The sequence below is a fragment of the Arachis hypogaea genome, chromosome 9, assembly GCF_003086295.3.
Source record: "Arachis hypogaea cultivar Tifrunner chromosome 9, arahy.Tifrunner.gnm2.J5K5, whole genome shotgun sequence".
NCBI lineage: Eukaryota > Viridiplantae > Streptophyta > Magnoliopsida > Fabales > Fabaceae > Arachis > Arachis hypogaea.
Window position 1 is genome coordinate 114,492,521 of NC_092044.1, and position 26,102 is coordinate 114,518,622.

Sequence of the window (26,102 nt, forward strand, 5' to 3'; positions counted from 1 at the left end):
ATCAAACATGACAACACAAAATATCACACATTGTTTGTACATAATAATAATGAGAAATATAAAAATTAAAAAATATTGAGTTCAATCGCATATTTATTTTTATTTCTTCCAGTATTTTCTAATTCGGTATTAGGCTGTGTTTGTTTCTGAAAACAGAATAAGACAAACTCTAAAAACAAGATATAAAGGCCAGAAATACAAAATTTTGTATTATTCTATTTGGTGATAAATTAGAACAAAGGATGAAAATATAATTTATTCTCATTTTTTTATTCAAAAAATTTGAGACGAAAATATAATAATAAAAAAGTATAATTATAAAAAATTAACAAGAATAATGAAAGAAAAAATAAAAAATAAGTTGTGTTTTTTGTTAGTGTCTTCATGTCTTTTTTGGACACAAAATACAATAATTCACTATTCTTTGGACATATTGTCTTTGTCTATATCTCCTTTGTCAAATACAATTTTGTGTTTTTGTCTAAGTGTCTTGTCTCTTCAACAAAAACAGCCTTAATAGCTAGTTTATTGTAAATTTAAACTTTATTTAAGAGTATATTATTATTCAATGAATAAATTAATTATTTAACTAACTCAAATCGGTGAATTGTAGAAACAAAATTATATATTCATGTATTAATACAATAATAAAATAATATTTTATGTAATGATGCCCTAAAAAATAAAATTTAATTGAAAAAATCGTAAAAAATGTTTTACAAAATGACAAAATTAAACTCAAAAAATATAACCACCTAGTAGTGAAGGCAGTATAAATTTAAAACTTTTAATTTTTGTAAACTTTTTTTTCAATTACTAGTTAATATTAGTCACCAAAAAAAAATTACTAGTTAATATTAAGCTGAAGCTTAGAAGCAAGCAAGGCAGAAGAGTAGTAGTAGTAACTAGAAACACACCAAGATGTGGAAGAGAGCCTTCGTCGGCGCCGCCACGGCCGCCGCCGCCGCCCTCCGCCGTCCATTCCCCTCGTTAATCCGCGGCGCCACCAGCAGTTCATCGTCCAACTCAATCTCTTCTGCCGTTAACTCGATGCTCCTCCGCTCCCTCAAAGACCACTATCTCGAAGTCGCCAAAATGAACATGCCCCCTGTAATGCTCTCTTCTTAAACCCTAAACCTCTCAAATTAGGTTTTATTTATTTATTTATTTTCTGATTCGTTATTTGTCGCAGAAAGTTGGACCTCCATCGCCGTTCACGATCGTAAAAGGCGCACTCGATTCTAACGGCCCCGTGCTGAAGCGGAACTACGGCGACGAAGAGATCACAATCTACGTCATGCGCTTGGCCGCCAACGACGACGAAGACGGCGACGGCGGCGGCGGCGGCGGAGTCATTGATCAACTGTTCATTCACGTGGATGTGTCGAAACCAAATCAGAACGAATGCTTGATGTTTCTGTGCGGATTATACGAAGATGCTCTGGGGATTCACTCAGTTTCAATGAGACCTAAGCTTCAAGAATCTGGTGGCGGTTACCTCCTCGTTCCTTCGCAATACGCTGGTCCATCTTTTGCGTAAGTTCACAATTTTTCTTTTTTAAATGTTATACCTTAAAAGTTTGTGTTTTTGGTTCAGTTCCTTTGCTAGGGCATGAAATGATGCAGCTAATTGTTTAATGATGTTAGTTTAAGCTCATTAGGAAGGTAATCAAACTCTGGTGTTCACAGGAACTGGAAAATTGAATTGCTGAACTCAAATTGTAAGCTCTTAAGAGTTTACTAGTAAAATTGTTACCTTGATTTGGGGACCTAAGCTTGTTATCAGTTTGATAAGCTTGCTAATTAGGGTTGGTTTTAGGTGGCAAATTAACAATTTTACCTTTTAGTGAAAATCGTAGGCAGCCCTTCATCTACTTGGATAAATGTTGAAGAGTTTCTAGTCTAAGATAACAGAGAAACTTAAGTATTAGTTTTCTAAAAGAAAAAGGGTGCCTATTTTCTTGTTACTATGCCCTAAGGCAAGGAGGAGTTTGGTCGAATTGGAAGGGATGAAGCTTGTGTAGTGTGATGCATTAGTGGCGTTGTAAAGCTTAGACAAAGATTGTTTAATGTCTTTTGCCAGAGTAACACTGGATTCCAAAACATGCCAACTCATTACCCCGTTCACAGAGATAATTCCAGGGGCAAACGTGAGTCACAATTGCATATTTGGGGGACTAGATTAGGTAAATTGAAATTTGGGGGTTGAAAATGAGGCTGGGCTCTAATTTCACGGGGGGCCAAAATGGGTATTAACTCGCCACATAGAAGAAGCATTCATTTTGGTTGAGAGTTTGTATGGTCTTATTCCATATAGTTTAGGGCAAATTACATTTACATGATCACCTCCTCTAAAGTTTCACGAAATTCGACTGGATTCTCCCCTATTTATGAAAACCTGTGCTAATTTCCCTCCAAGACTTAGAAAATAATGTAGTTCTAACTAAAACACAAACCAGAGCTAGGTGGAAATCAATGGCACTTGAACGAATAGGAGAGTCGGGTTGAATTTTAGCAAACCTCAAGAAAGATTAATGCAAATGTAAATTTTGAAATTTTATATTTTGATGTTTGTAAGTGAGAATGGTTCATGCTATATTTGACTGATGAACTGTGTGAATTGACAGAGACTTAGATGAATCCATGAGGGATGCATTTCACAGTTACATAGAGGAGAGAGGAATAAACGATCTCTTCAAGTTTCTACAAGCATGGCTCTATGTTAAAGAACATCGAAATCTATTGCGTTGGTTCAAAACCATGGGCTTGTTCATTGATGGCAAGAAGCCTCCTACGCCTTCCTCCTAATCCTCTCTGTTAGAGCATGTATTTTTGAAATTGACTCGTATAGTGTTCAGTTTTCACAATATGAAATTATGAATTTAGAACTTGTTGAGTTTTGATTATATCTTATTTTTTGTTTAGAGGCCCTAAGGTTTCTTAGTGGACTATTTGAGTTAATTATTTATTTTGGAGGCACTCTAAACAAATATAGTTACATGATTCATTGATCATACTACTAATAATAACAAGTAGTACATCAAATTAAAAAAAAAAACCCTTTATATAACAATAATATTCAAAATCTCGAGGTAATTTATTATTATTATTATTATTATTATTATTATTTGTTTAAGTCATGAACATGTGCATTATAGTTTATGAAAAATTCATGGAAACTAATAAGGAAATTGTTGAAGCATTTTATTAACTTATAATTTAATCACGAGTGTATATCTATATATAGTATACTAATTCTTAAAATTTAGAATGATTGAGAACAGAAAAAAAAAAATCAAATTAAAGGAACATGGTTAACATTTAGAATTTAAAATTGTCCAAAAGATATAGATTTATTTTTAAAAATTCAAAATTACAAGTATGAATTAAATATGATTATATTATTTTTAAAATTTTGAAGTTTGGCTATAAATTGATATTTGTTCTCTATTCAACAAACTTTCTCTTTTTATAAACAAGGTTAAAAAAAATTATGTTTAATTATTCTTAATATTTTAAGTATTAAAAATAAAAAATTGATATTTGTAATGTATCAAATTATTAATCCGAAAGATTATCGAAGACGCCATGCCGCCATAACCCCTTTTCTTTTTGAAAAATCCCTCCTTTTTTGGACTCAATAACTTCTTCGATACACCATTCATCATTTTCTGAGCTATTTTGCTTGATCATTGCGTTCCTTCTCTTTATTCATCTCACAAAGGGGAAAACCAAAATGGTAATAGAAGATTCTATAACATTTAGAATTTAAAATTGATGTACTACTTGTTATTATTAGTAGTATGATCAATGAATCATGTAACTATATTTGTTTAGAGTGCCTCCAAAATAAATAATTAACTCAAATAGTCCACTAAGAAACCTTAGGGCCTCTAAACAAAAAATAAGATATAATCAAAACTCAACAAGTTCTAAATTCATAATTTCATATTGTGAAAACTGAACACTATACGAGTCAATTTCAAAAATACATGCTCTAACAGAGAGGATTAGGAGGAAGGCGTAGGAGGCTTCTTGCCATCAATGAACAAGCCCATGGTTTTGAACCAACGCAATAGATTTCGATGTTCTTTAACATAGAGCCATGCTTGTAGAAACTTGAAGAGATCGTTTATTCCTCTCTCCTCTATGTAACTGTGAAATGCATCCCTCATGGATTCATCTAAGTCTCTGTCAATTCACACAGTTCATCAGTCAAATATAGCATGAACCATTCTCACTTACAAACATCAAAATATAAAATTTCAAAATTTACATTTGCATTAATCTTTCTTGAGGTTTGCTAAAATTCAACCCGACTCTCCTATTCGTTCAAGTGCCATTGATTTCCACCTAGCTCTGGTTTGTGTTTTAGTTAGAACTACATTATTTTCTAAGTCTTGGAGGGAAATTAGCACAGGTTTTCATAAATAGGGGAGAATCCAGTCGAATTTCGTGAAACCTTAGAGGAGGTGATCATGTAAATGTAATTTGCCCTAAACTATATGGAATAAGACCATACAAACTCTCAACCAAAATGAATGCTTCTTCTATGTGGCGAGTTAATACCCATTTTGGCCCCCCGTGAAATTAGAGCCCAGCCTCATTTTCAACCCCCAAATTTCAATTTACCTAATCTAGTCCCCCAAATATGCAATTGTGACTCACGTTTGCCCCTGGAATTATCTCTGTGAACGGGGTAATGAGTTGGCATGTTTTGGAATCCAGTGTTACTCTGGCAAAAGACATTAAACAATCTTTGTCTAAGCTTTACAACGCCACTAATGCATCACACTACACAAGCTTCATCCCTTCCAATTCGACCAAACTCCTCCTTGCCTTAGGGCATAGTAACAAGAAAATAGGCACCCTTTTTCTTTTAGAAAACTAATACTTAAGTTTCTCTGTTATCTTAGACTAGAAACTCTTCAACATTTATCCAAGTAGATGAAGGGCTGCCTACGATTTTCACTAAAAGGTAAAATTGTTAATTTGCCACCTAAAACCAACCCTAATTAGCAAGCTTATCAAACTGATAACAAGCTTAGGTCCCCAAATCAAGGTAACAATTTTACTAGTAAACTCTTAAGAGCTTACAATTTGAGTTCAGCAATTCAATTTTCCAGTTCCTGTGAACACCAGAGTTTGATTACCTTCCTAATGAGCTTAAACTAACATCATTAAACAATTAGCTGCATCATTTCATGCCCTAGCAAAGGAACTGAACCAAAAACACAAACTTTTAAGGTATAACATTTAAAAAAGAAAAATTGTGAACTTACGCAAAAGATGGACCAGCGTATTGCGAAGGAACGAGGAGGTAACCGCCACCAGATTCTTGAAGCTTAGGTCTCATTGAAACTGAGTGAATCCCCAGAGCATCTTCGTATAATCCGCACAGAAACATCAAGCATTCGTTCTGATTTGGTTTCGACACATCCACGTGAATGAACAGTTGATCAATGACTCCGCCGCCGCCGCCGCCGTCGCCGTCTTCGTCGTCGTTGGCGGCCAAGCGCATGACGTAGATTGTGATCTCTTCGTCGCCGTAGTTCCGCTTCAGCACGGGGCCGTTAGAATCGAGTGCGCCTTTTACGATCGTGAACGGCGATGGAGGTCCAACTTTCTGCGACAAATAACGAATCAGAAAATAAATAAATAAATAAAACCTAATTTGAGAGGTTTAGGGTTTAAGAAGAGAGCATTACAGGGGGCATGTTCATTTTGGCGACTTCGAGATAGTGGTCTTTGAGGGAGCGGAGGAGCATCGAGTTAACGGCAGAAGAGATTGAGTTGGACGATGAGCTGCTGGTGGCGCTGCGGATTAACGAGGGGAATGGACGGCGGAGGGCGGCGGCCGTGGCGGCGCCGACGAAGGCTCTCTTCCACATCTTGGTGTGTTTCTAGTTACTACTACTACTCTTCTGCCTTGCTTGCTTCTAAGCTTCAGCTTAATATTAACTAGTAATTTTTTTTTGGTGACTAATATTAACTAGTAATTGAAAAAAAAGTTTACAAAAATTAAAAGTTTTAAATTTATACTGCCTTCACGACTAGGTGGTTATATTTTTTGAGTTTAATTTTGTCATTTTGTAAAACATTTTTTACGATTTTTTCAATTAAATTTTATTTTTTAGGGCATCATTACATAAAATATTATTTTATTATTGTATTAATACATGAATATATAATTTTGTTTCTATAATTCACCGATTTGAGTTAGTTAAATAATTAATTTATTCATTGAATAATAATATACTCTTAAATAAAGTTTAAATTTACAATAAACTAGCTATTAAGGCTGTCTTTGTTGAAGAGACAAGACACTTAGACAAAAACACAAAATTGTATTTGACAAAGGAGATATAGACAAAGACAATATGTCCAAAGAATAGTGAATTATTGTATTTTGTGTCCAAAAAAGACATGAAGACACTAACAAAAAACACAACTTATTTTTTATTTTTTCTTTCATTATTCTTGTTAATTTTTTATAATTATACTTTTTTATTATTATATTTTCGTCTCAAATTTTTTGAATAAAAAAATGAGAATAAATTATATTTTCATCCTTTGTTCTAATTTATCACCAAATAGAATAATACAAAATTTTGTATTTCTGGCCTTTATATCTTGTTTTTAGAGTTTGTCTTATCCTGTTTTCAGAAACAAACACAGCCTAATACCGAATTAGAAAATACTGGAAGAAATAAAAATAAATATGCGATTGAACTCAATATTTTTTAATTTTTATATTTCTCATTATTATTATGTACAAACAATGTGTGATATTTTGTGTTGTCATGTTTGATCTTTGCTTTTACAACTCCATAACAAGAATATAAACCAAGCATTTGCTAATTTATTATTGTAAATTTGACATTAAAAGAAAAAAAATTGTTAATAGTCTCTAGAGAATGGATATTGAATTATCTGAGTACTCTGTTTAGATTTCATCTTAAATTTATCAATTTCATCAAAACCAAGCAGCATGCAAATAAATTTGCACTTTTGTCAAAACCTCACACCTCCATTCATCTCAAGCCTGTGATGTTTCCAACTTGTTGAAGGAAATTTTCTAAAAATTTAGTGAAGAACTATTGAAATTTCTTATATATATACAGAGTAATAAAACACCACATGATCTGATAATTTTATGAGCTTCTGCTGTGAAGAGACTTGCTTGCTTGTGAAGCCAAGACCATTGCCTTAGCCCTTGTGCTCATCAACATCAACTCTCGCACTGCGCGACGCTGGTGTTGCCGTGCATTTTTCGCTCGCTTTGGAGCTAACCGGTTGTCCCTTTCCTCAAAGGCGAGCCGGAATTTCTCGGCCACTGATAATTCAGGGGAGGTTGAAGGAGAGGGCGAAGCGGGCTTCACTGCAAAACCACGCCCTCTCCATGTCTTGGGATCAATATCCTTCACAGCCACATCATCCAATACAGTATTTCGTAACGCTTCCCAAGGAACCTGAGTTCCCATAAACCCGAACGGAGATGACTTCAGGTTCACTATGATCCGCGGACACTCGGTAGATATCTCGTCTAACGAATTATTGTCGATGTTTGGCTGCAGAAAGAAAACCATAAAATTAAGCGTCTCGTGACTCATGCATTAGTGAGGACAAAGATCTGCATTCAATTACAAAAGAGAAAGATTTAATAGTTCATACCCATACTAGCCACCGGAGTGATTGCGCGCCACTTGAAATTTCTTTCGTATCGAGCTCCTCCCAGGAATCCTCCTCGACATAGTCCAGCCTCGGTTTAAATATACTCAAGCACCTCCGAGCTGTATGATCGCTCCTCGGACACCCTCTGCAACATTATCCAATAATCTTGTCTTAAATCTTCAATTACATAAAAAAAAATTCCACTTTCTGAATATACTTTATTTTTTAAAAAGGTTAAGAGAGAACTTTTTCGCTATCTACAACTCTCACCAGTCACCAGTTTAGAGAATGTTACCATTGTGAGGAGAAATCAAGCACCAAAGTCAAATCTTGACATTATGAACAGAAAAGCAAGTAATAATGTCATGAATCTTGATCATTTTTAAAGAATTCAATTTACTTATACGAACTATTGAAATCCGGCATATGAACATGATACTAAAATGGGCCATTTAAGAAAATTTCTGGTTTTCAACTTCTGAGCATTGAAAATAGGCAAACGTTATAACATAGAAATATGACTAACAATGAATGATGAGAGATACGTACCCGCATCTCAATGTCTCTAATAAACGGCAGTGCTTCACAAGTTCGGATATACCAGTAGCAGTGATTTTGGTACATCGGCTGCAAATAGTCTCAATATATCAAGTGACTCTGAAAAAGAGAGAGAAGTATAATATAAAAAAAAGCACACTAGACACGGCGGCAAACGTGTTTGCTTGGTAATTGTTTCGACAGAATCATAATCCTATACCTTATATCCAGAGCTTTAATTGATCTGCATACTTCGGCTGCTTTAATCAAGCCAACGTCGGAAACATCTGATCCAGAGACATCAAGGTATTCCCAAGAAGTATCAGCTAATGCAATCAGGACATCATCATTCAACAACTTTCTCCGTCTCGCAATAGCTGCCACTGCCGTCTATCATTTAGAATTAATTCTTTAACCGTAAGAATGCATCTTATGCATGATCTCTTTTTCCGTACAAAGCACAATAAAAGATTCTTAAGAATAAAGCTGTTCATGAAATTAAGCAATAAAGCAGTTTTTTTTTTTTACCCACAAAAAGGCTCTCCTAGAGAAAAAATTTACAAACATTTCTTACGTGCATTCGCATTGCGCAGGCTACAACTTCGAAATTTTTCTTTACAGAAATATATGCATGAATAAATGACCAATCAATAGATTTAACAGGTAGAATCATTCTCTAGAAAACTACCTTTATCTCAGCTGGCAAACCGATAGCAATCTCCGGCAAATCCGTAATAATATCCTCCAAATGTTTTCCAATAACTCCAATGCATAGGCTAACCAAACTTGGAGGCTTCATCTTCTTAGGCAGTAGTCCTGCATATAATTTTATCCCGAAATCGAACCATATTAAGGCGCTGCCATGGCTCAAAACCTATGATCCGTGAGTTAACTACCTAAACCTCAAGACAACCAAGAACATACATACTGGCTCCATCAAATAATATAAAACACATTTTAACAATCCTATTAAGGTGCAAAACTCAAACTGAACTTCCTTGAATATCATTAGCACAAGTCACAATAAACAAACACAGATTCTAAGCCTCAAAGGAAAATCCCTAAGTATACAATCTGCTACTTTCACAACATCAGCTACCATAATCAAAACAGGTATATAATCATATGGAATCAAACTTCAATAAAAGCTCCAAATGAATTTTATTCACCATTCCCAAATTTTCTGTAAATTGGAACTGAATCTGAAATTGTCACACAAGCTAATTAATTGTCCAACCCCCCTCCCTCTTTTTTTCTTCTAATTTTCATTGACCATACCCCAAAAACAAAGCAAGTGCAATTCATCATAGAGCTCAGAAAGTTTGAAGCTTTACCAATAAACAAACAAAAACAAAACACCCCACCTCAGGAAAAAATAAAATTGATTACATACAAAACCAAATTACCTTGAAATTGATGGTGGTTAGTTGCAATGGAAATTTTGTTCTTGACGTTGGATTGGGGATTCAAATCGAGGTTTTGCAGAGAGGTTTCTAATTCCTTGGAAGCTTTACCTTTATCCATCAAAAAAAGCAAACAGCAAAAACCAGAGACAAGTATGTGCAAACACGATTGAATCAAAAACACACACACAACACAATAGCCCAGAAAGAGGTTCTTAGTATTTAGGGATTTTAAAAAAAAATGTTTATTTATGTTCAGAAAAATAGAAACACACGATGCCGACTTGACTTACCATCCGGTTCCTTTCATATATACACCAATACTCTATGGTGATGGCGTGCTGCTGGGAGAGGACGATGATGTGTTGCGTGGAGCTGTGCCGGGAAGGACGACGGAGAGAGAGCGGTGCTACGAGGAAGGGAGAAGGAGAGAACAGGGCCGCGGGACGCGAGTCAGGGTTGGTGTTGTCCAGCGGCAGGCCGGCAACAATGGTGGAGGCGCGGAGCAGAAGAAGGAACAGGAAGGTAAAGGGAGAGCAAAAGGCGTTGCTGAAGGTTCAGAGGATTGGAGGCAAAGGGGGCAAGAAGAGTTAGGGTTATGTTGTTGCTACGGCTGTTAGGTCATTTGGGCTTGGGGTAGGTTTAATTTAGGATTTTTCATAAAATTGGTTCAGTTCGGTTTGGTTAGAATTTTCCTTATAAGAACCGAAAACCAAACCGAACCGCAAAAAAACTGCAAAATCTCATTTTTTCAGTTTTTTCGGTTTTTAGTTTATTCGGTTATCAGTTTTTTTGGTTCGGTTAGTCGATTTTGTTCGGATTGGATCGGTTTTGAACATTCCTAATTTTGATCACACTATAAACATGACTTCTATTGTTTATTTGATTAATCAATAAATCCAAAAGTCTCACTCTTATAACAAAGCAAGAGAATGTTTTAGTTCACATGAAGAAAAGATGGAAATTAATTAGGGACCTTAGTAAAAGTTTTACTAATGAGTAAAAAAATTACTCCAATAGCCATTGAAATTAAGTTTTTCTAAAACGATCGAGAAAGTTGATGAAATAAAAAAAAATGAATAATTACCTTTAAATTAAAGTTTTAGTATTTGCACATGATAAAATTACAAAATTTAGAGGCCTGCTACACATACAAGCCTTTTTGGTTTACAAGTCTTACAAGTTGGCACAAGCCCAATAAAACACACACGCATTACACTCCCACATTCAAGAATAAATACATGCATGTTATTCAACCACTTCTTGTTTCCAAAGCGCGCTACTCACCATGCATTATGAATGACTCTTCTTCTTCCTCCATGAAAACGAGTTTCTTGCCAATCGTTTTGAAGATAATGGAACTTCAGAAATACACCCAAACGATTACAAAAATACACCCAAAGGATTACAGAAATACACCCAAAGGATTACAAAAATTCACCTAAACGATTACAAAAATATACCCAAAGGGTTTAAGAAATACACCCAAAGGATTTAAGAAATACACCCAAAATTTGTTGAAGTACACCTTATGCATAATTCAGAACTCTTCCTCTTTCTCTTCCTCATCTTCAGCTGCTTCTTCTTCTTCAAAAATGATTTCAGAGCTTGATGTCAAAAAACAATGGAAATCAAGAATAACGAAGAAAGAAAACAGAGAGAAAAAACACGTAAATGAAGAAGGAGAAAGAGAATGTAAGAAACGAAAGAAAAGAAGAAGAAGAAGAAGAAGAGGAAGAGGAAGAAGAACGTGCAAGAAGAAGAAGAAGAAAGTCCAGTGAAAAAGTGTAGTAATGGTTCGAAGTGCGTTAATATAAATGACTTGTAAAGACTTGTATAAAAAAACACTTGTATGTGGAGAATTATTCCAAAATTTAATGGTAATCGCTATTAGAAAATAACTAACTATCCCGATGGATTTTACCGACAAATTTTGGCAATTGAAATTATCGTCAAGATTTGCAACAGATTTTCCATCAATAAAAAAGTAAGATGATGAATTTTTAATGAAATTCCAATGATAGAATCAAGAATCTATCAATAATTTTGTCAATAAAAGTTAAAACTCACGAAATTAGAAATAAATGTTGTGATAAGGGATGAGTTGGATGTTCATTAATATTTGGGTGGGTGAGTTTCTTAATGAAAGAAGGCTTTAATGAAGTTTGAAAAATCAAAGCCTAATATGTGTATAAATAGGAAGTTAAATCTCCGTTAATAACACAGAAAAATAATAATAACAAATACTTTCCTCTCTCTCTCGCATTACATTGCAATAACATATAAAATTCTCTTTTCTCTTCGTGAATTTTTTAAAATTGCAATATACTAGTAAATATATAAATTACTTATATTATAATGAGATAATTATATTAGTGAATATCAATACTCTACTCTTCTATTTATATTTTTTATTTTATATTATATCTTCCTTGTTTATTTATTTTACAACACGTTATCAGTACGAGACTTGATCAAAATTTAGGAAGACTCAGGTAATAAATTTTCATTATGTCAAAACTCACTCATCTTGAATTTAATGCTCTTGATATATCTGGAAATAACTACTTATCATAGATATTAGATGTTGAAATCCATCTTGATTCAATGGATCTTGGAGATACTATTAAGGCTGAAAACAATGCATCCCAAAAGGATAAAGCCAAAGCCATGATCTTCCTTCATCGTCATCTTGACGAAAGATTGAAAAATGAATATCTCACATTAAAAGATCTTATAGATCTGTGAAAAAATCTTGAATAAAGGTATAATCATCAAAAGACAGTGATACTTCCTCAAGCCCGATATGAATGAACGCACTTGCGTCTATAGGATTTTAAATCCATAAATGAATATAATTCAGCAATGTTTCGAATCTCCTCACGAATGAAATTATGTGGAGAAAAGATAACTGATAATGATATGTTAGAGAAAACTTTCTCGATCTTCCATGCCTCGAATGTGCTCCTGCAGCAGTAGTATCGAGAAAAAGGATTTAAAAAATATTCTAAATTAATTTCTTACATTCTTGTTACTGAAGGCAACAATGAGTTGCTTTCAAAAAATCATGAAGCGCGTCCAGCTGGCGCCATCCCATTTCCTGAAGCAAATGTTGCAAATCATAACCCCATAAGAGGTGAATGGCAAGGTTTTGGAAACAAGAAAAATTATAGAAGGAAGAAAAATTATGTTCACAATAAAGGATATCACCAAAAGTCGGATAAAGAAAGAAACAATGGGAAAAATAAATCAACAGAGGATAAATATTTTCGTTGTGATGGAAAGAGTCATTGGTCGCGTACTTATCATACTCCAAGGCACTTAGTCAATCTTTATCAAGCATCTTTGAAAAAGGACGACAAAGGAAAGGAGACGAAATTTGTTTCAAATGATGCTGCTGAAAATTATACCACTCATTATGATGTATCTTATTTCTTTGATGGTCCTGAAGGAAATATTGGTCATTTAATCAATGATAAAAAATTTAATATGTGGGTTTGTTAAGTACTCATGTAAATAAATAAAATAAAATAAAAATTAAGTTTTATTCCCTATGTATTTGAATTTCAAGTGTGATGTATATAAATAATATTTAATAAAATATTTATGTTTATGAATTTCAAAATTACTAAATATGCCAAGTTCTAAAATAATAATAATAAAATTTTTAGTATATGATACTATGCATAGTATTTTTTAGAAAAACAATCAAGAAAATAATTTTACTACACATATACTTTTACTCATTTTATTATTATTATTATTTGTCTTTGAAGAAAATAACAAGGACATATAATGAAGATGTTTGCCTTGCAGATAGTGTCAGTTCGCATACCATTCTCAAAAGTAATATATATTTTACACATATTGTACCAAAAGAAGAATATGTTAATACTATTATTGGCTCAGACAATATGATAGAAGGCTCCAGAAGAGAAATAATATTTTTCTCGGAAGAACAAAATTCATAATAAATAATGCACTATTGTCTACCAAGTCTCTAAGAAACTGAGTTTTAAAGATATTCGCCGAAATGGGTATCATATTGAAATAATGAATGAGGAAAATTATGAGTACTTATGTATCACAACTCATGATTCAAATAAAATGGTTATATTAGAAAACTTACCCTCACTTTTATCTGGATTATATTATACTAAAATTAGTGCAATTGAATCACATGCCATTGTAAACCTGAAGTTTACCAGCTCAAATGAATTCATAACTTGGCATAAGCGATTGGGTCATCCGGGAACAACTATGATGCTGAGAATTATTGAAAACTTCCATGGACATTCATTAAAGAACTAGAAGATTCTTAAATCTAGTGAATTTTTTTGTGCTGCACGTTCTCAGGGAAAGTTAATTTTAAGGCCATCACTAGTAAAGATTGGATTTGAGTCTCCTGCATTCCTAGAAAGGATTCACGGCGATATATGTGGACCTATTCATCTATCATGTGGATCTTTTAGATATTTTATGGTCCTAATAGATGCATCTTTGAGATGATCACATGTGTACTTATTGTCTTCTCGCAATTTGGCGTTTGCGAGATTACTTGCTCAAATTATTCAATTAAAAGCACAATTTCCAGAAAATCCAATCAAAGCAATTTGTCTTGATAATGTTGGTGAATTTACTTACCAAGCCTTTGATGCTTATTGTATGGATAACGGAATAAGCATTGAATATTCAGTAGCTCATGTTCACACACAAAATAGGTTAGCGGAATCACTTATTAAATGCCTCCAATTAATTGCTAGACCTTTACTTATGAGAACAAATCTCCCAACCCCGGTTTGGAGGCATGCTATTTTACATGCCACAGCACTTCTTCGTTTGAGGCCAACAAGTTACCATCAGTTCTTTCCCATGCAATTAGTTTTGGCTAGCAGCCAAATATTTCTCATTTAAGAATATTTGGGTGTGCGATATATATTCCCATTGCACCATCTTCTCACACCAAAATGGGACTCCAAAGAAAATTGAGAATATATGTTGGATATGATTCTCCCTCTATAATGAGGTATCTCTAGAGATATATTTAAAGTCCAATTTGCAGATTGTCATTTTGATGAATCAAAATTTTCAACATTAGGGAAATAGAATAAGCTTCCTAAAAGGGAAATTAATTGGAATGCATCATCCTTGATACATTTAGATCCTCTATCAAGACAATGTGAACTAGAAGTTCAAAAGATTATACATGTGTAAAGAATAGCAAATGAATTTTCTGATACATTTTTTGATATGAAAAGGATAACTAAATCCTATATACCAGCTAAAAATGCTCCAATTCGAATTGATGTCTCAGTCAGACAAAGAGCCACCGAAATAAATTCACGTCAGAAGCGTGTTAGGCCTGTCGGTTCTAAAGACAAAAATCCTCAAAAAAGAAAAGAGGTAAATACTATTCTGTTGAAAAAGATAAAGACATAGTAAAGACACATGCAGTTGTCTAAAATTCTGATATAGTTTCAACGCCAAAAGACGTTCAGGTACCTGAAAATTGTGAAAATGACGAGATCTCGATAAATTGTGTCTTTACAGGAGAAAAATGGGACCGAAATAAGACAATTGTCAATGAAATATTTGCATATAATGTGGCACTAAATATCATGCATAAAAGTAAAGATCTTGAGCCAAGAACAGTCGAAGAATATCGACAAAGAAATGATTGGCTAAAATGGGAAAAAGTTATGAAGGCTGAGTTAGACTCACTTGCAAAACGTGAAGTCTTTGGACCTGTAGTCCGTACACCATATGATGTAAAACCTGTTGGATACAGATGGGTATTTGTGAGAAAACAAAATGAGAAAAATAAAGTTGTACATTACAAAGCTCGACTCGTGGCACAAGATTTTTCACAAAAGCTTGGTATAGATTATGAAGAAACATATTCTCCTGTAGTGGTTGAAATAATATTGCATTATTTGATCAGTTTATCCACATACCATAAACTACATATGCATTTAATGAATGTGATAACAACCTACTTATACGAATCATTAGATCGTGATATCTATATAAAAATTCCTGAAGAAGTAAAGATATATAAATCGTCCAATGAGTATTCACAGGGATTATACTCAGTCAAATTGTAAAGATATTTATATGGTTAAAAGCAATCTGGATGAATGTGGTACAATCGTCTTACATAGTATCTGGCCAAAAACGGATTCAAGAATTATGATATCTGCCCATGTGTTTTCATAAAGAAATCTGCATCTGACTTCATTATAATTGCTGTGTACGTTAATGATTTAAATATCATTGGAACCCCTGAAGAGATTCCAATAATTATAAAAGTTCTAAAAGAAGAGTTTGAGATAAAAGATCTTAGAAAGACTAAATTTTATCTCGTCCTGCAGATCGAGCATACAAAAAATGGGATCTTTATTCATCAAACAGCATACACAGAAAAGATTTTGAAGAAATTTTATATGGATAAATCACATCCCTTGAGTACCCCAATGATCGTAAGGTCTTTAGATGTGGAAAATGATCAATTCCATCCTAAAGAAAAAAATAAAGATATCCTTGGTCCTGAAGTACCATATCTTAATGTCATTGGGGCACTGATGAATCTTGCTAATAACACACGACTTGATATATCATTTTCTGTGATTTATTAGCAAGGTATAATACCTCTCCAACCAAAAGACATTGGAATGAAATCAAACAAATCTTTCGATATCTTCATGGGACGGTTGATATGGGATTGTTCTATCTATGTGGATCCAAGTCACAAATAGTTGGCTATGCAAATGCAGGATACTTGTTTCATCCACACAAAGGAAGATCTCAAACAGGATATTTATTCACATATGGTGATACAGCTATATCATAGAGGTCAATGAAACAGACGATAGCAGCAACATCTTCTAATCATGTTGAAATACTAGCGATACATGAAGCAAGTCGCGAGTGTTTTTGGCTCAGAAGTTTGATCCAATATATTCTATCATCATGTAGACTGATCGATCATAAGATAGCTCCAACTGTTATGTTTGAAGATAATGCAGCATGCACTGTGCAACTTAAAGGCAGATACATCAAAGGTGATAGAACAAAGCATATTTCTCTCAAATTCCTCTTTACTCATGATCTTCAAATCAATAAACAATTGATGTGCAACAGATCCGCTCAAGCGATAATCTGGCAAATCTATTTACAAAGTCACTTCCAAAATCCTCATTTGAAAGATTGGTACATCAGATTGGGATGCGCCGATTCCAAGACATTAAACAATGTTGACCAGAGGGGGAGAATCTACTCTTTTTTCCTTGGTCAGGTTTTTGTCCCTAACGTATTTTTCTTGACAAAGTTTTTAACGAGACAGTCACATCTCAAAGGATATTGTGCACTTTTTCCTTTACTAAATTGAGTAAATTCATTTTTTCATTGGTTTTTTTTTTAATTAAAATTTTGACGAGGCATAATCTTAAATGGTCGTCCAAAGAGAAGTGTTGTGATAAGGAATGAGTTGAATGCCTATTAATACTTGGGCAGCTTAATTTCTCAATAAAAAAAGGTTTTAATAAAATTTAAAAAATTAAAGCCTAATATATATATATATATATATATATATATATATATATATATATATATATATATATATATATATAAGAGATTAAACCTCTGTTAATAATACATAGTAAAATAACAATAATAAATACTTTTTTCTTTCTCTTTATATTGCAATAACATATAAAATTTTCTTTTTTGGTGAATTTTTTTAAATTACAATATACTAATAAATATATAAATTACTTATATTATAATAAAATGAGATAATTATATTAGTAAATATTAATACTATACTCTTCTATTTAAATTTCTTTTATTTTGTATTATATCTTCCTTGTTTATTTATTTTGCAACAACAAAGTAATTTTTGGAAGTTAAGAAAGGGTTCAGTTTTCCTTTTCGACGCGACGGTTTGTCATTTAAGACGAGGAAGGTAGCGGCGGACGGGGAGTACAACAAACGCAGATAATGGCGGAGGATGGCGGAGCAGCAACAATAATTGGAAGGAATGAACACGAAGAAAGAGAAGACGAAAGAGAAACACCGAAAGAGAAGAAAGAGATGTCTCCATGGGAGCAGCACTCGGCGGTGATCAAGCTTCCCCGGTTCGACTACAACGCCCCCTCCACTCTCCTTCATGGCTCCCATTCGGGCTTTCTTATCACTTGTACTATCAGTCAGTTACTTCCTTCTCTTCTCTTCTTTCTCCATTTTCCCACTGTTCAGTTAGCTCTCTTTTCTATATATATATATACCAATTTGGAATCATGTTTTACAGAACGGGAGAAAAGCGCTACCAAGGAAGCAATCTCTATACTCCACAAGGTTCCCCCTTTCTTTACCCTCTTCTCTTAACCGTTATTATTCTCATGTTTCAATGTTAAATGCTATTAATTAACAAAAGAAAATGCTACATGCACACAAAAAGAGTCGTTATTTGTGTAAATTTATACACGTTGATTCACATATTTTTTCTAACTAAATAATTAGCTACTGGAATAATCAGCCATAGTAGAATAATCGAACTTTTTTTGAGTAGTATAATAAAAAAAAATTGAGATGTCAAATACAGATTTTTATACGCAGTGGCGGATTGGTGACTGATGTAAACGTAGCATGATTGATTACCAAATAATGATTCTGTGTCATTAGAGAGATTGGAGTATATTAATGCACAAACAAGACCTTCTAACTTTTCATACAGTTTGCCAGGCCCTTCAGCAAGGGTTCTTATAACATTTTGAACGACCTTAAAGATGATAATGCTTCTAAGAAAACAAGGGTATGCACAGAAGATGATGCTGGGGAGTGTTTGGACAACAAGGTAAAGGAAACAGCCTCTGCCACTGCTCACTCTGGAGACGGTATTGGTGTATATAGTTGGACCTTTTTTTTGTCTTCCAGTTTTGGGAGGGAGAAGAAGATAGTGTTTTTGGTTTGTTGAACTGAAAATTCATGGCCTCAATGGTGGCAGGAATTTAAGCGGGAGCGGTAATAGAGCAGAGACAGACGCCGAAGGAGTTCCTGGTCTTTCCCTAGTTAAGCTTACAAGGAGTGGTTTGCTTCTCTTTACATATCCGGAGGACGCATTGCCGGACACTGTTGATATTGTGTCAAATATCATTCAAGCTTATGAATCTGGGAGTGTTAAATCGCCAGCGCAAGTAAATTTGCTTATGCTTTTAGTGTTAGTTCAAAATGTTGTGTTCATGGTTCTAGGAAGTAAATGGTGATGTGGATTTATGCCATTCCTTCCTGGCCATGGAAGAAAACGAAGACGTATTTCTTGAAGAAAAGCTGAGCCAAGATTTTTGTTCAAGAAAACACTGATTGACTTTTTGAATCTAAGTGGTTAAACAAGTTTGATAATTGGTTGACTATCCACTGATACATTTGTTCAGCCTTCAAGCCCTAACAACCATTGATGCAGTAACTTTAAGCTTTTGAAATGATTGATAAAAATGTGGAATTGCATATCTTGCTTCTAATTTTTGTTGAGTGGGCATATTAGTTTTGCGAACGGAGACTAGCTTTTAGTGAGTGATTTCAGTTCACATCTTTTCTGGCACTAATGGTGAGCATATTTTCTCTGCAGCTGGTGCCATCGCATTTTCCCAGGCTACCTGTGGTTTAAATGAAAAAGAGCTTGAAGAAGTATTATCAATGCTAGTTAAAAAGTTTGTGGATGATAAACAGAACATACTTGACCGACCTGTAAAGGTGCAATACAATATTACCTTTCTGATGCAAATGAGCCTCACCTCATGATAAGTCCTGTACTCATCAATAAGTCTTGATATTTGTAGATGAATTAAAATCTTAAACCAATCTCGTACGATGAAAGTTTTAGAGTTTAGACAATCAAAGTCCATGTTTAGCAGTATTGACTTTTATTCTGTAGTTTGCTGTTGGGTACAACCGAAGAGGAATTGAAGAGGAATTGAAGAGACGAAGTCTGTGAAAGAAAAATCATAGGATTCCAATGCATTCAGTTTGCTAGACCGCAATAAGTGCTTTGGCATAGTGGCTTCTGCAGTCAATCGTGTGGTGGGAGATTCAGTAGTTGACCTCAGGACTCCAGAGGTAAACATGTTGTACGCCCCCAAACATAGTCTAGCTTGTGCTACTCACATTTGTGCATACTCTCAGTATTGACTCTATTGTTGCAGTTGTGTGTTCTTGTTGAAGTGCTCCCCATTTCCGGAGTGCCAAACGGGTCGATAGTGGTTGCTGTCTCTGTCCTCCCTAGGAACCTTGTTAGTACGAAGCCTCGGCTCTGCGTCAGGGCCTTGAATTCAAATACAAAGGAAGGGTGTATGGCTGAATGAGAAGTGCCGGTGATTCTTTCAGATGGCTTATGCTGGAATACATGGCATGTCCCTTATGACTCTTTGATACAACTAAAAGTAGCCCCTCTCAAACTCGGCTGAAGGTATGAGCAATAGCCTAACAAATTATACTGACTCTGTTAACAAGTAGAACCTGCTGTCAATTTCGCACCCATTTATAATGTGGCTATTATGTCAATTGAATGTGTTTTGTGAACAAAACTGAAACACAATGGAACCCTATTGTCTTGTGATACATGAGTGGGTTTATTTGTTGTGCTTCACCAATTTTATATCTTATGGTATATTGATGAAACCAAAAATAGTTTGCATTTGATATAGAATTTTCTGATATGCATGATGTATAGTCAATTCAGTAGTCCAGGTGTAATTAAACCATGTTAGAAAGCTTATTTCTTACAAGCTGAGGTCCATAAATTTGACAATTAATGTGGTAATAAGCATGTTATGCAGTATATATTTGTTTATTTCTTTGTTTAATTGTCATAATCCATAAGTTAATTATTACAGTTATGCTACACGCTCCAACTACTAAGTCTAACCAAGTTGGTCCAAACTAAAAAAAAATTAGTTTCATTAGTGAAAGCGTGAATACACGCTCCAACTACATAGAGCGTTCCCGCGCTCCTCCTCCTTTGCGTGTTTCCTCCTCATCGTCATTCTTTTATTGTTACTGTTGCCGCTGCGTTTTTTTTTTCTTTTCCTCTTCCTCTTCCGAGTGATTTTGTAGCATTATGTGTTTCTTCTTCTTTTTTGTTTGATTTTTTCTTGTTTTTATTCTTATTAAGAGAGTAATACTAGAAGAATCATGAGAAGGTAAAACAAGAAGAAGATTAACAAGAAAAGAAGAAGATAATGATGAAGAATGAGAAGGTGATGTTTTGAGTTATGCAGAATATATTAGCTAGATTTAAAATTTACATGCTTGTGTTTTTGTGATTGATTGAATCTTGTTTGTATGCTTGTTGTGAATTAAATTTGTTTTTGTATCATCATCATTAAATAATTTCGGTGCATTCTGGATTTAGATCAGGTGCATTTGGTTTGTGTTTGTTTTGAACTGAGTTCGTTTGTGTGTCGTCATCGTTAAGTAATTTCGGTGCATTCTGGATTTAAATAAGGTGCATTTGGTCTCATTGAATTGGATTTGATGTAATTAGTTCATGTAAGTTAATTGTAGTATTTCTGGTGTCATATAAGCCATATTGATGACTTTTTTGGATTTAAAATTTACATGCATGTATTTTTGTGGATGATTGAATCTAGTTTGTGTGTTTGTTTTAAGTTGAATTTGCTTGTGTGTCATTATTATTAAGTAATTTCGGTGCATTCTGGATTTAAATAAGTTGCACTTAGTCTTTTTTTTTTAACTGAGTTTGTTTGTGTGTCGTCATCATTAAGTAATTTCGGTGCATTTTGAATTTAAATAAGGTGCGCTTGGTTTTATTGACTTGGATTTGGTTAATTAGTTCATGCAAGATAATTGTAGTACATCTGGTGCCATTATTGATGATTTTTCTGGATTTAAAATTTACATGCATGTATTTTTGTGAATGATTGAATCTAGTTTATGTACTTATTTTGAACTGAGTTTGCTTGTATGTCGTCATTATTAAGTAATTTCGGTGCATTCTGGATTTAAATAAGGTGCACTTGGTATGTGCTTGTTTTGAACTGAGTTTGTTTGTGTGTCATCATCATTAATTTTAGTGCATTCTGAATTTGAACTGTTCTACATATAAAAAGAAGACGGCGATGATGACAATAACAATAACAATGATGATAATAGAAGAGGAGGAGGAAAAAGAAGGAGGATATCAAAGAAATTCATATGAGAAAAAGAAGAGGAGGAGATGGAAATGAAGGTGGTGGTGTGGTGGTAGTAACAACGACGATAATAAAAGAGAATGAGAAGGAAAAGGAGAAGAAGCTGGAAAACGATTATAACAACTTGGTTGAATTGGGTTAAGTATTTTACTTGATTGTAGAATTTTATTCTAATTGTTATGTATATCTACTGTTTTCATATGAAAACACGCAATATAAGCGACTTAATAATAATGTGAATCTGGTTTTGAAAAATGAGAGAAACAATAAACATTATGTTTTGTAACTTGTAAGTTACGACTATAGCATATTAGCATCATGGAATTTTGATGGATCAACTGTATTCTCTATTTTGTTGGAAACCACATAGATTTAACACGAGAAATAGCAGTCTCACAAGGGATTGTGTGAACAAGGAAGATCAGAGATGATTTCGACAATAATGCAAAACCCAAAAAATTACCATGCATCAGAACACACAAGATTTCTCAATCTTAAATAATATTATTATTAAGGACCAAAACTACATGGTCCAATTATTTTCGGCTCAATATCAAATCATATTCAGCAATAAACAAGCAAATCATATTCCTTCGGCTTAATCAGTGGCTCTAGGGATAATCTCAATCTTGTCACCAAGCTCAACCTGTTGCCACTCCATGGATCTATCACGTTCCATCACCCTACCATGGTGAAGAATGTGGCACCCATCCTTAACAGCAGGAGTAATATTCTCTCCGAAATTCTGCAGATTTTCACTCAACTTGCGAAGCATATCTCTAGCAGTGACTCGAACATTAAACTTGAAGCTTGGAATATTCCTGGATGAAACCAGCACTGAGAAAGTCTCTGCTGCAGGATCGGTGGTGCTACTGCTACCACCTCGAACCTTAACATACACACTACCCGGCACCAATGCGAAGATCACATGAATGCGAGAGTGTTCAGCGATGCCATATGACTCCAAGACCTGATCATGTTCAAGGATCTGCGTGTTGAACAACAGATGTTGGTCTGAAATGGGAAGCGTAAGAAGCGTTTGCAGCCTCTCCTTGAATTTTAGGACCGTGCATTTGAGGTCAACTTCCAAGAACAATGGCGTTGGCTTCATTTTCGCCGAAGACACCAATGTGAAAACCGCGACAATGCAAGAAAGGAGAAGTTCGTAATTTATAGTGTAGGGTGAAAATCCTAACCTTTTTTCATGCAGAGCAGTTTCAAACGTATTTTGGTAACACCATAAATGTATAATCTCATTGTGGATTTGAATTTAATAGACTACATAAATGATGAATTGACTTGAAAAATGAGTAAATGATGAACGAGAATTGTAATTCATCTTTATAATTAGGGTTTTGCTAACCTGTGTTCTAAGGACAGCTGTTAAGATTATAAATTAAAGAAGTTTTTATTAAAAATATATAATTTTAAGTTTGCAATGCATTTGTTTTACATTTTTTTAAAAAAATTAAAAAATTTTCACTAATTGTAGTCTTATATGAGCTTTAAAAGCACATATTAGCTAAACATTTTTATTATTATTTTAATACTTTAAATAAATAAAAATTTAAATATATGTAACAGCAACAATATAAAAGTAGCAAGTATCCTAAATTCATTGAACGTATACCCCATTCAATAATATAAAATTATAAATTCACAACAACAATATAGCACAGCAACAAAAACAACCATATACACTAATAATTAGAAAAAAAACAATGATCCACTATTAAACCTATATATTGCACTACCAACAAAAATGTCATTTGGGGAGGTGTACAAAAAAAAAGCATTTTGAACTGGCCAGATGATTTAAAATTGTTGATTTATCGATTTTGGTCAAAATCGACCGATTCCAATCAATTCTCATTGGTTTTTTTTCTTTTACGATCAGATACCTCAACTGAACCAATTTTGTGATTGGTTTGCCAATTTGTTAGTCCGACCAAGTGGTCTGGTCTGATTCTGATAACTATGGTACAAAATATAGATAATGTTTTGGTAAGGAGTGTTTTTTAATGGAAAGCCAAAATTGTTCCTTTTGCAACAGAGCAAAAAAACAAAGACATCGTGCCCAATGTAAATCATAAAAAAGTTTGTTATAATTTTTACCGTCCACAAAAAATTTCCTACAAAATATAATGAATCATATGTGAAGACGTACTTTTGTAAAACTTTAAATGCATAATTTTGTTGGGGATTTGAATTTAATAAAAACATGAATGATGAATTGACTCCAAAAATTTGAGCAAATAATAATTGTGAATTGTAATTCATCTTTCTAATTATCATTAGAATACTTAATTAAAAAAAATTTAATTATATATTATTCCTTTATTTAAAAGTTTAGAAAATAATTAAGAGATTAAATTAAAATTTTTGATAATTTTTCAGAAAAGGACAACGAACATTAAATGAGAATAAACATAAGAAAAAGACATTAAATGAGAATCAACGTTAAATAGTGAAAAATATAAAATAAAATTTCATTAGACGACCAATATTTTTTAAAAAAATGTTATTTATACATCAAAATCAGCTATTAAAATCAGTTATCAATGTATTTGTATATAAAGACATATGTGATTTAATTTATTTTCAATGTGTATTTGTATTCTAACATGTATTTTATAGTGGTGGTTGACTTAGTGACTGATTTTGGTGTACACGTTACATAGTCATACTTTTTTTGTGGATGTATAACCAACATTGGGTGAAAAATATGGGTAATGTTATAATGAGAGTAAAATAAGCTAGGATTCTCGATCATTTTTCGGGAAAAGATAACCAAGCATTAAATGAGCCAACATTAAATAGTAAAAAATAATATAAAATAGAAGTTTATTGGACGACCAACAAATCTTTAGCCAATATATAGCCAACATTGGGTGCAAAGCATAGTAGTTAGAACTGAATCAATAATCGAACCAATCATATTAATGGTTAATTGGTTAATTGGTTCAACTGGTTGAACAGATCTCACGTAAATAAAAAAATAAAATAGTCAAAAATAATATGGAACAACAACAATATCCTAAATTCACAGAACCTATCCCCTATCCAACAATATAAAATTATAAATTCACAACAACAATATAGCATAGCAACAAAAACAACCATATACACCAATAATAATAATAAAAAAAATCCACTATTAAGCATATATATTATACTACCAACAGAAAAGTCATTTGGGGAGGTGTACGAAAATAAAAGCATTTTGAACTGGCGAGATTATTTAAAATTGTCGGCTCACCGATTTTGACCAAAATTGAGCAATTTAAATCAATTCTCACCGGTTCTTTTTCTTTTACGTTCGGACACCGTAACTGAACCGATTTTGTGGTTCGTTTATTAGTTTTTTAGGCCGACCAAGCAGTTCAGTCCGATTCTGACAACTATGATATGAAGTATGGATAATGTTATGGTAAGTAGTGTTTTTTACTGAAAAGCAAAATTGTTCCTTTTACAACAAAGCAAAAAAATAAAGACATCATGTCCAATGTAAACCATAAAAAAATTTGTTATAATTTTTACTGTTCACAAAATTTCTTGCAAAATATAACGAATCATGTGTGAAGATGTAGTTTTGTAAAACTTTAAATGCATAATTTTATTGGGGATTTGAATTTAATAAAATCATGAATGATGAACTGACTACAAAAAATTGAGTAAATAATCATTGGGAATTGTAATTCATCTTTCTAATTATCGTTGGAATACTTAATTAATAAAACTTTAAATATATTTTTTTCTTTATTTCAAAGTTTAGAAAATAATTAAGAGATTAAATTAAGATTTTTTTTATCATTTTTCAGAAAAAGAGAACCGAGCATTAAATGAGAATAAACATAAGAAAAAGACATTCAATGAGAGTCAACGCTAAATAATGAAAAATATAAAATAAAATTTTCTTAGACAACCAATATTTTTTTTAAAAAAATGCTACTTATACGTTAAAATTAGCCATTAAAATCAATGACCAATGTATTTGGGTATAAATACATATGTGGTTTAATTTATATTCAATCTATATTTGTATTCTAACATGTATTTTATACTTGTGGCTGACTTAGTGACTGATTTTGGTGTACACATTACATAGTCATACTTTTTTAGTGGATGTATAACCAACATTGGGGAAAAATAATATGAGAGGAAAATAAGCCAGGATTCTCGATCATTTTTCAGGAAAAGATAACCAAACATTAAATGAGCCAATGTTAAACAGTGAAAAATAATATAAAATAGAAGTTTATACGATGATCAACAAATCTTT

General features: G+C 33.3%; 4 protein-coding genes and 1 pseudogene across 5 annotated transcripts; 2 read left to right on the top strand and 3 right to left on the bottom strand.

Annotated features, from left to right (window-relative positions):
• Positions 1-854: 854 nt before the first annotated feature.
• LOC112712181 (uncharacterized) lies at positions 855-2,906 on the top strand. Its single transcript, XM_025764996.3, has 3 exons — positions 855-1,110; positions 1,193-1,536; positions 2,628-2,906. Exons 1-3 carry the CDS (start codon positions 922-924, stop codon positions 2,806-2,808), a joined length of 714 nt encoding a protein of 237 aa, XP_025620781.1. The 5' UTR covers positions 855-921; the 3' UTR covers positions 2,809-2,906.
• A 1,006-nt stretch (positions 2,907-3,912) lies between these two features.
• On the bottom strand, positions 3,913-6,010 carry LOC112712182 (uncharacterized). The gene is made up of 3 exons (XM_025764998.3): positions 5,709-6,010; positions 5,283-5,626; positions 3,913-4,191 (listed from the first exon to the last, which is right to left on the bottom strand). The coding sequence occupies exons 1-3, from the start codon at positions 5,889-5,891 to the stop codon at positions 4,011-4,013; spliced, it is 708 nt and encodes a 235-aa protein (XP_025620783.1). The 5' UTR covers positions 5,892-6,010; the 3' UTR covers positions 3,913-4,010.
• Positions 6,011-7,009: 999 nt separating this feature from the next.
• Positions 7,010-10,309, bottom strand: LOC112712185 (uncharacterized). 2 transcript variants are annotated; one of them, XM_025765004.3, is made up of 7 exons: positions 9,908-10,309; positions 9,618-9,725; positions 8,900-9,027; positions 8,432-8,601; positions 8,224-8,301; positions 7,675-7,819; positions 7,010-7,571 (listed from the first exon to the last, which is right to left on the bottom strand). In XM_025765004.3, the coding sequence occupies exons 3-7, from the start codon at positions 9,008-9,010 to the stop codon at positions 7,155-7,157; spliced, it is 921 nt and encodes a 306-aa protein (XP_025620789.1). In that variant the 5' UTR covers positions 9,011-9,027; positions 9,618-9,725; positions 9,908-10,309; the 3' UTR covers positions 7,010-7,154. The 2 variants fall into 2 exon arrangements, with proteins under 2 accessions (XP_025620789.1, XP_025620788.1); XM_025765003.3 differs by having other exon boundaries at positions 9,618-10,286.
• Positions 10,310-17,493: 7,184 nt separating this feature from the next.
• LOC112712186 (uncharacterized) lies at positions 17,494-22,075 on the top strand (annotated as a pseudogene).
• A 343-nt stretch (positions 22,076-22,418) lies between these two features.
• On the bottom strand, positions 22,419-22,931 carry LOC140175239 (uncharacterized). The gene has a single exon (XM_072202195.1). It carries the CDS (start codon positions 22,929-22,931, stop codon positions 22,419-22,421), a length of 513 nt encoding a protein of 170 aa, XP_072058296.1.
• Between the last annotated feature and the right edge of the window lie 3,171 nt (positions 22,932-26,102).

What these genes read in the sequence shown, in the direction of transcription:
- LOC112712181 (XM_025764996.3), top strand. Translation starts at nt 922, where the DNA reads ATGTGGAAGAGAGCCTTCGTCGGCGCCGCCACGGCCGCCGCCGCCGCC. An exon ending in CCAAAATGAACATGCCCCCT is followed by an intron (nt 1,111 to 1,192) that starts GTAATGCTCTCT and finishes TATTTGTCGCAG; the next exon opens with AAAGTTGGACCTCCATCGCC. An exon ending in TACGCTGGTCCATCTTTTGC is followed by an intron (nt 1,537 to 2,627) that starts GTAAGTTCACAA and finishes GTGAATTGACAG; the next exon opens with AGACTTAGATGAATCCATGA.
- LOC112712182 (XM_025764998.3), bottom strand. Translation starts at nt 5,891, where the DNA reads ATGTGGAAGAGAGCCTTCGTCGGCGCCGCCACGGCCGCCGCCCTCCGC. An exon ending in CCAAAATGAACATGCCCCCT is followed by an intron (nt 5,627 to 5,708) that starts GTAATGCTCTCT and finishes TATTTGTCGCAG; the next exon opens with AAAGTTGGACCTCCATCGCC. An exon ending in TACGCTGGTCCATCTTTTGC is followed by an intron (nt 4,192 to 5,282) that starts GTAAGTTCACAA and finishes GTGAATTGACAG; the next exon opens with AGACTTAGATGAATCCATGA.
- LOC112712185 (XM_025765003.3), bottom strand. Translation starts at nt 9,735, where the DNA reads ATGGATAAAGGTAAAGCTTCCAAGGAATTAGAAACCTCTCTGCAAAAC. An exon ending in TTAGAGACATTGAGATGCGG is followed by an intron (nt 7,820 to 8,223) that starts GTACGTATCTCT and finishes ATAATGTTGCAG; the next exon opens with AGGGTGTCCGAGGAGCGATC. An exon ending in CACTCCGGTGGCTAGTATGG is followed by an intron (nt 7,572 to 7,674) that starts GTATGAACTATT and finishes TTCTTTCTGCAG; the next exon opens with CCAAACATCGACAATAATTC.
- LOC140175239 (XM_072202195.1), bottom strand. Translation starts at nt 22,931, where the DNA reads ATGAAGCCAACGCCATTGTTCTTGGAAGTTGACCTCAAATGCACGGTC.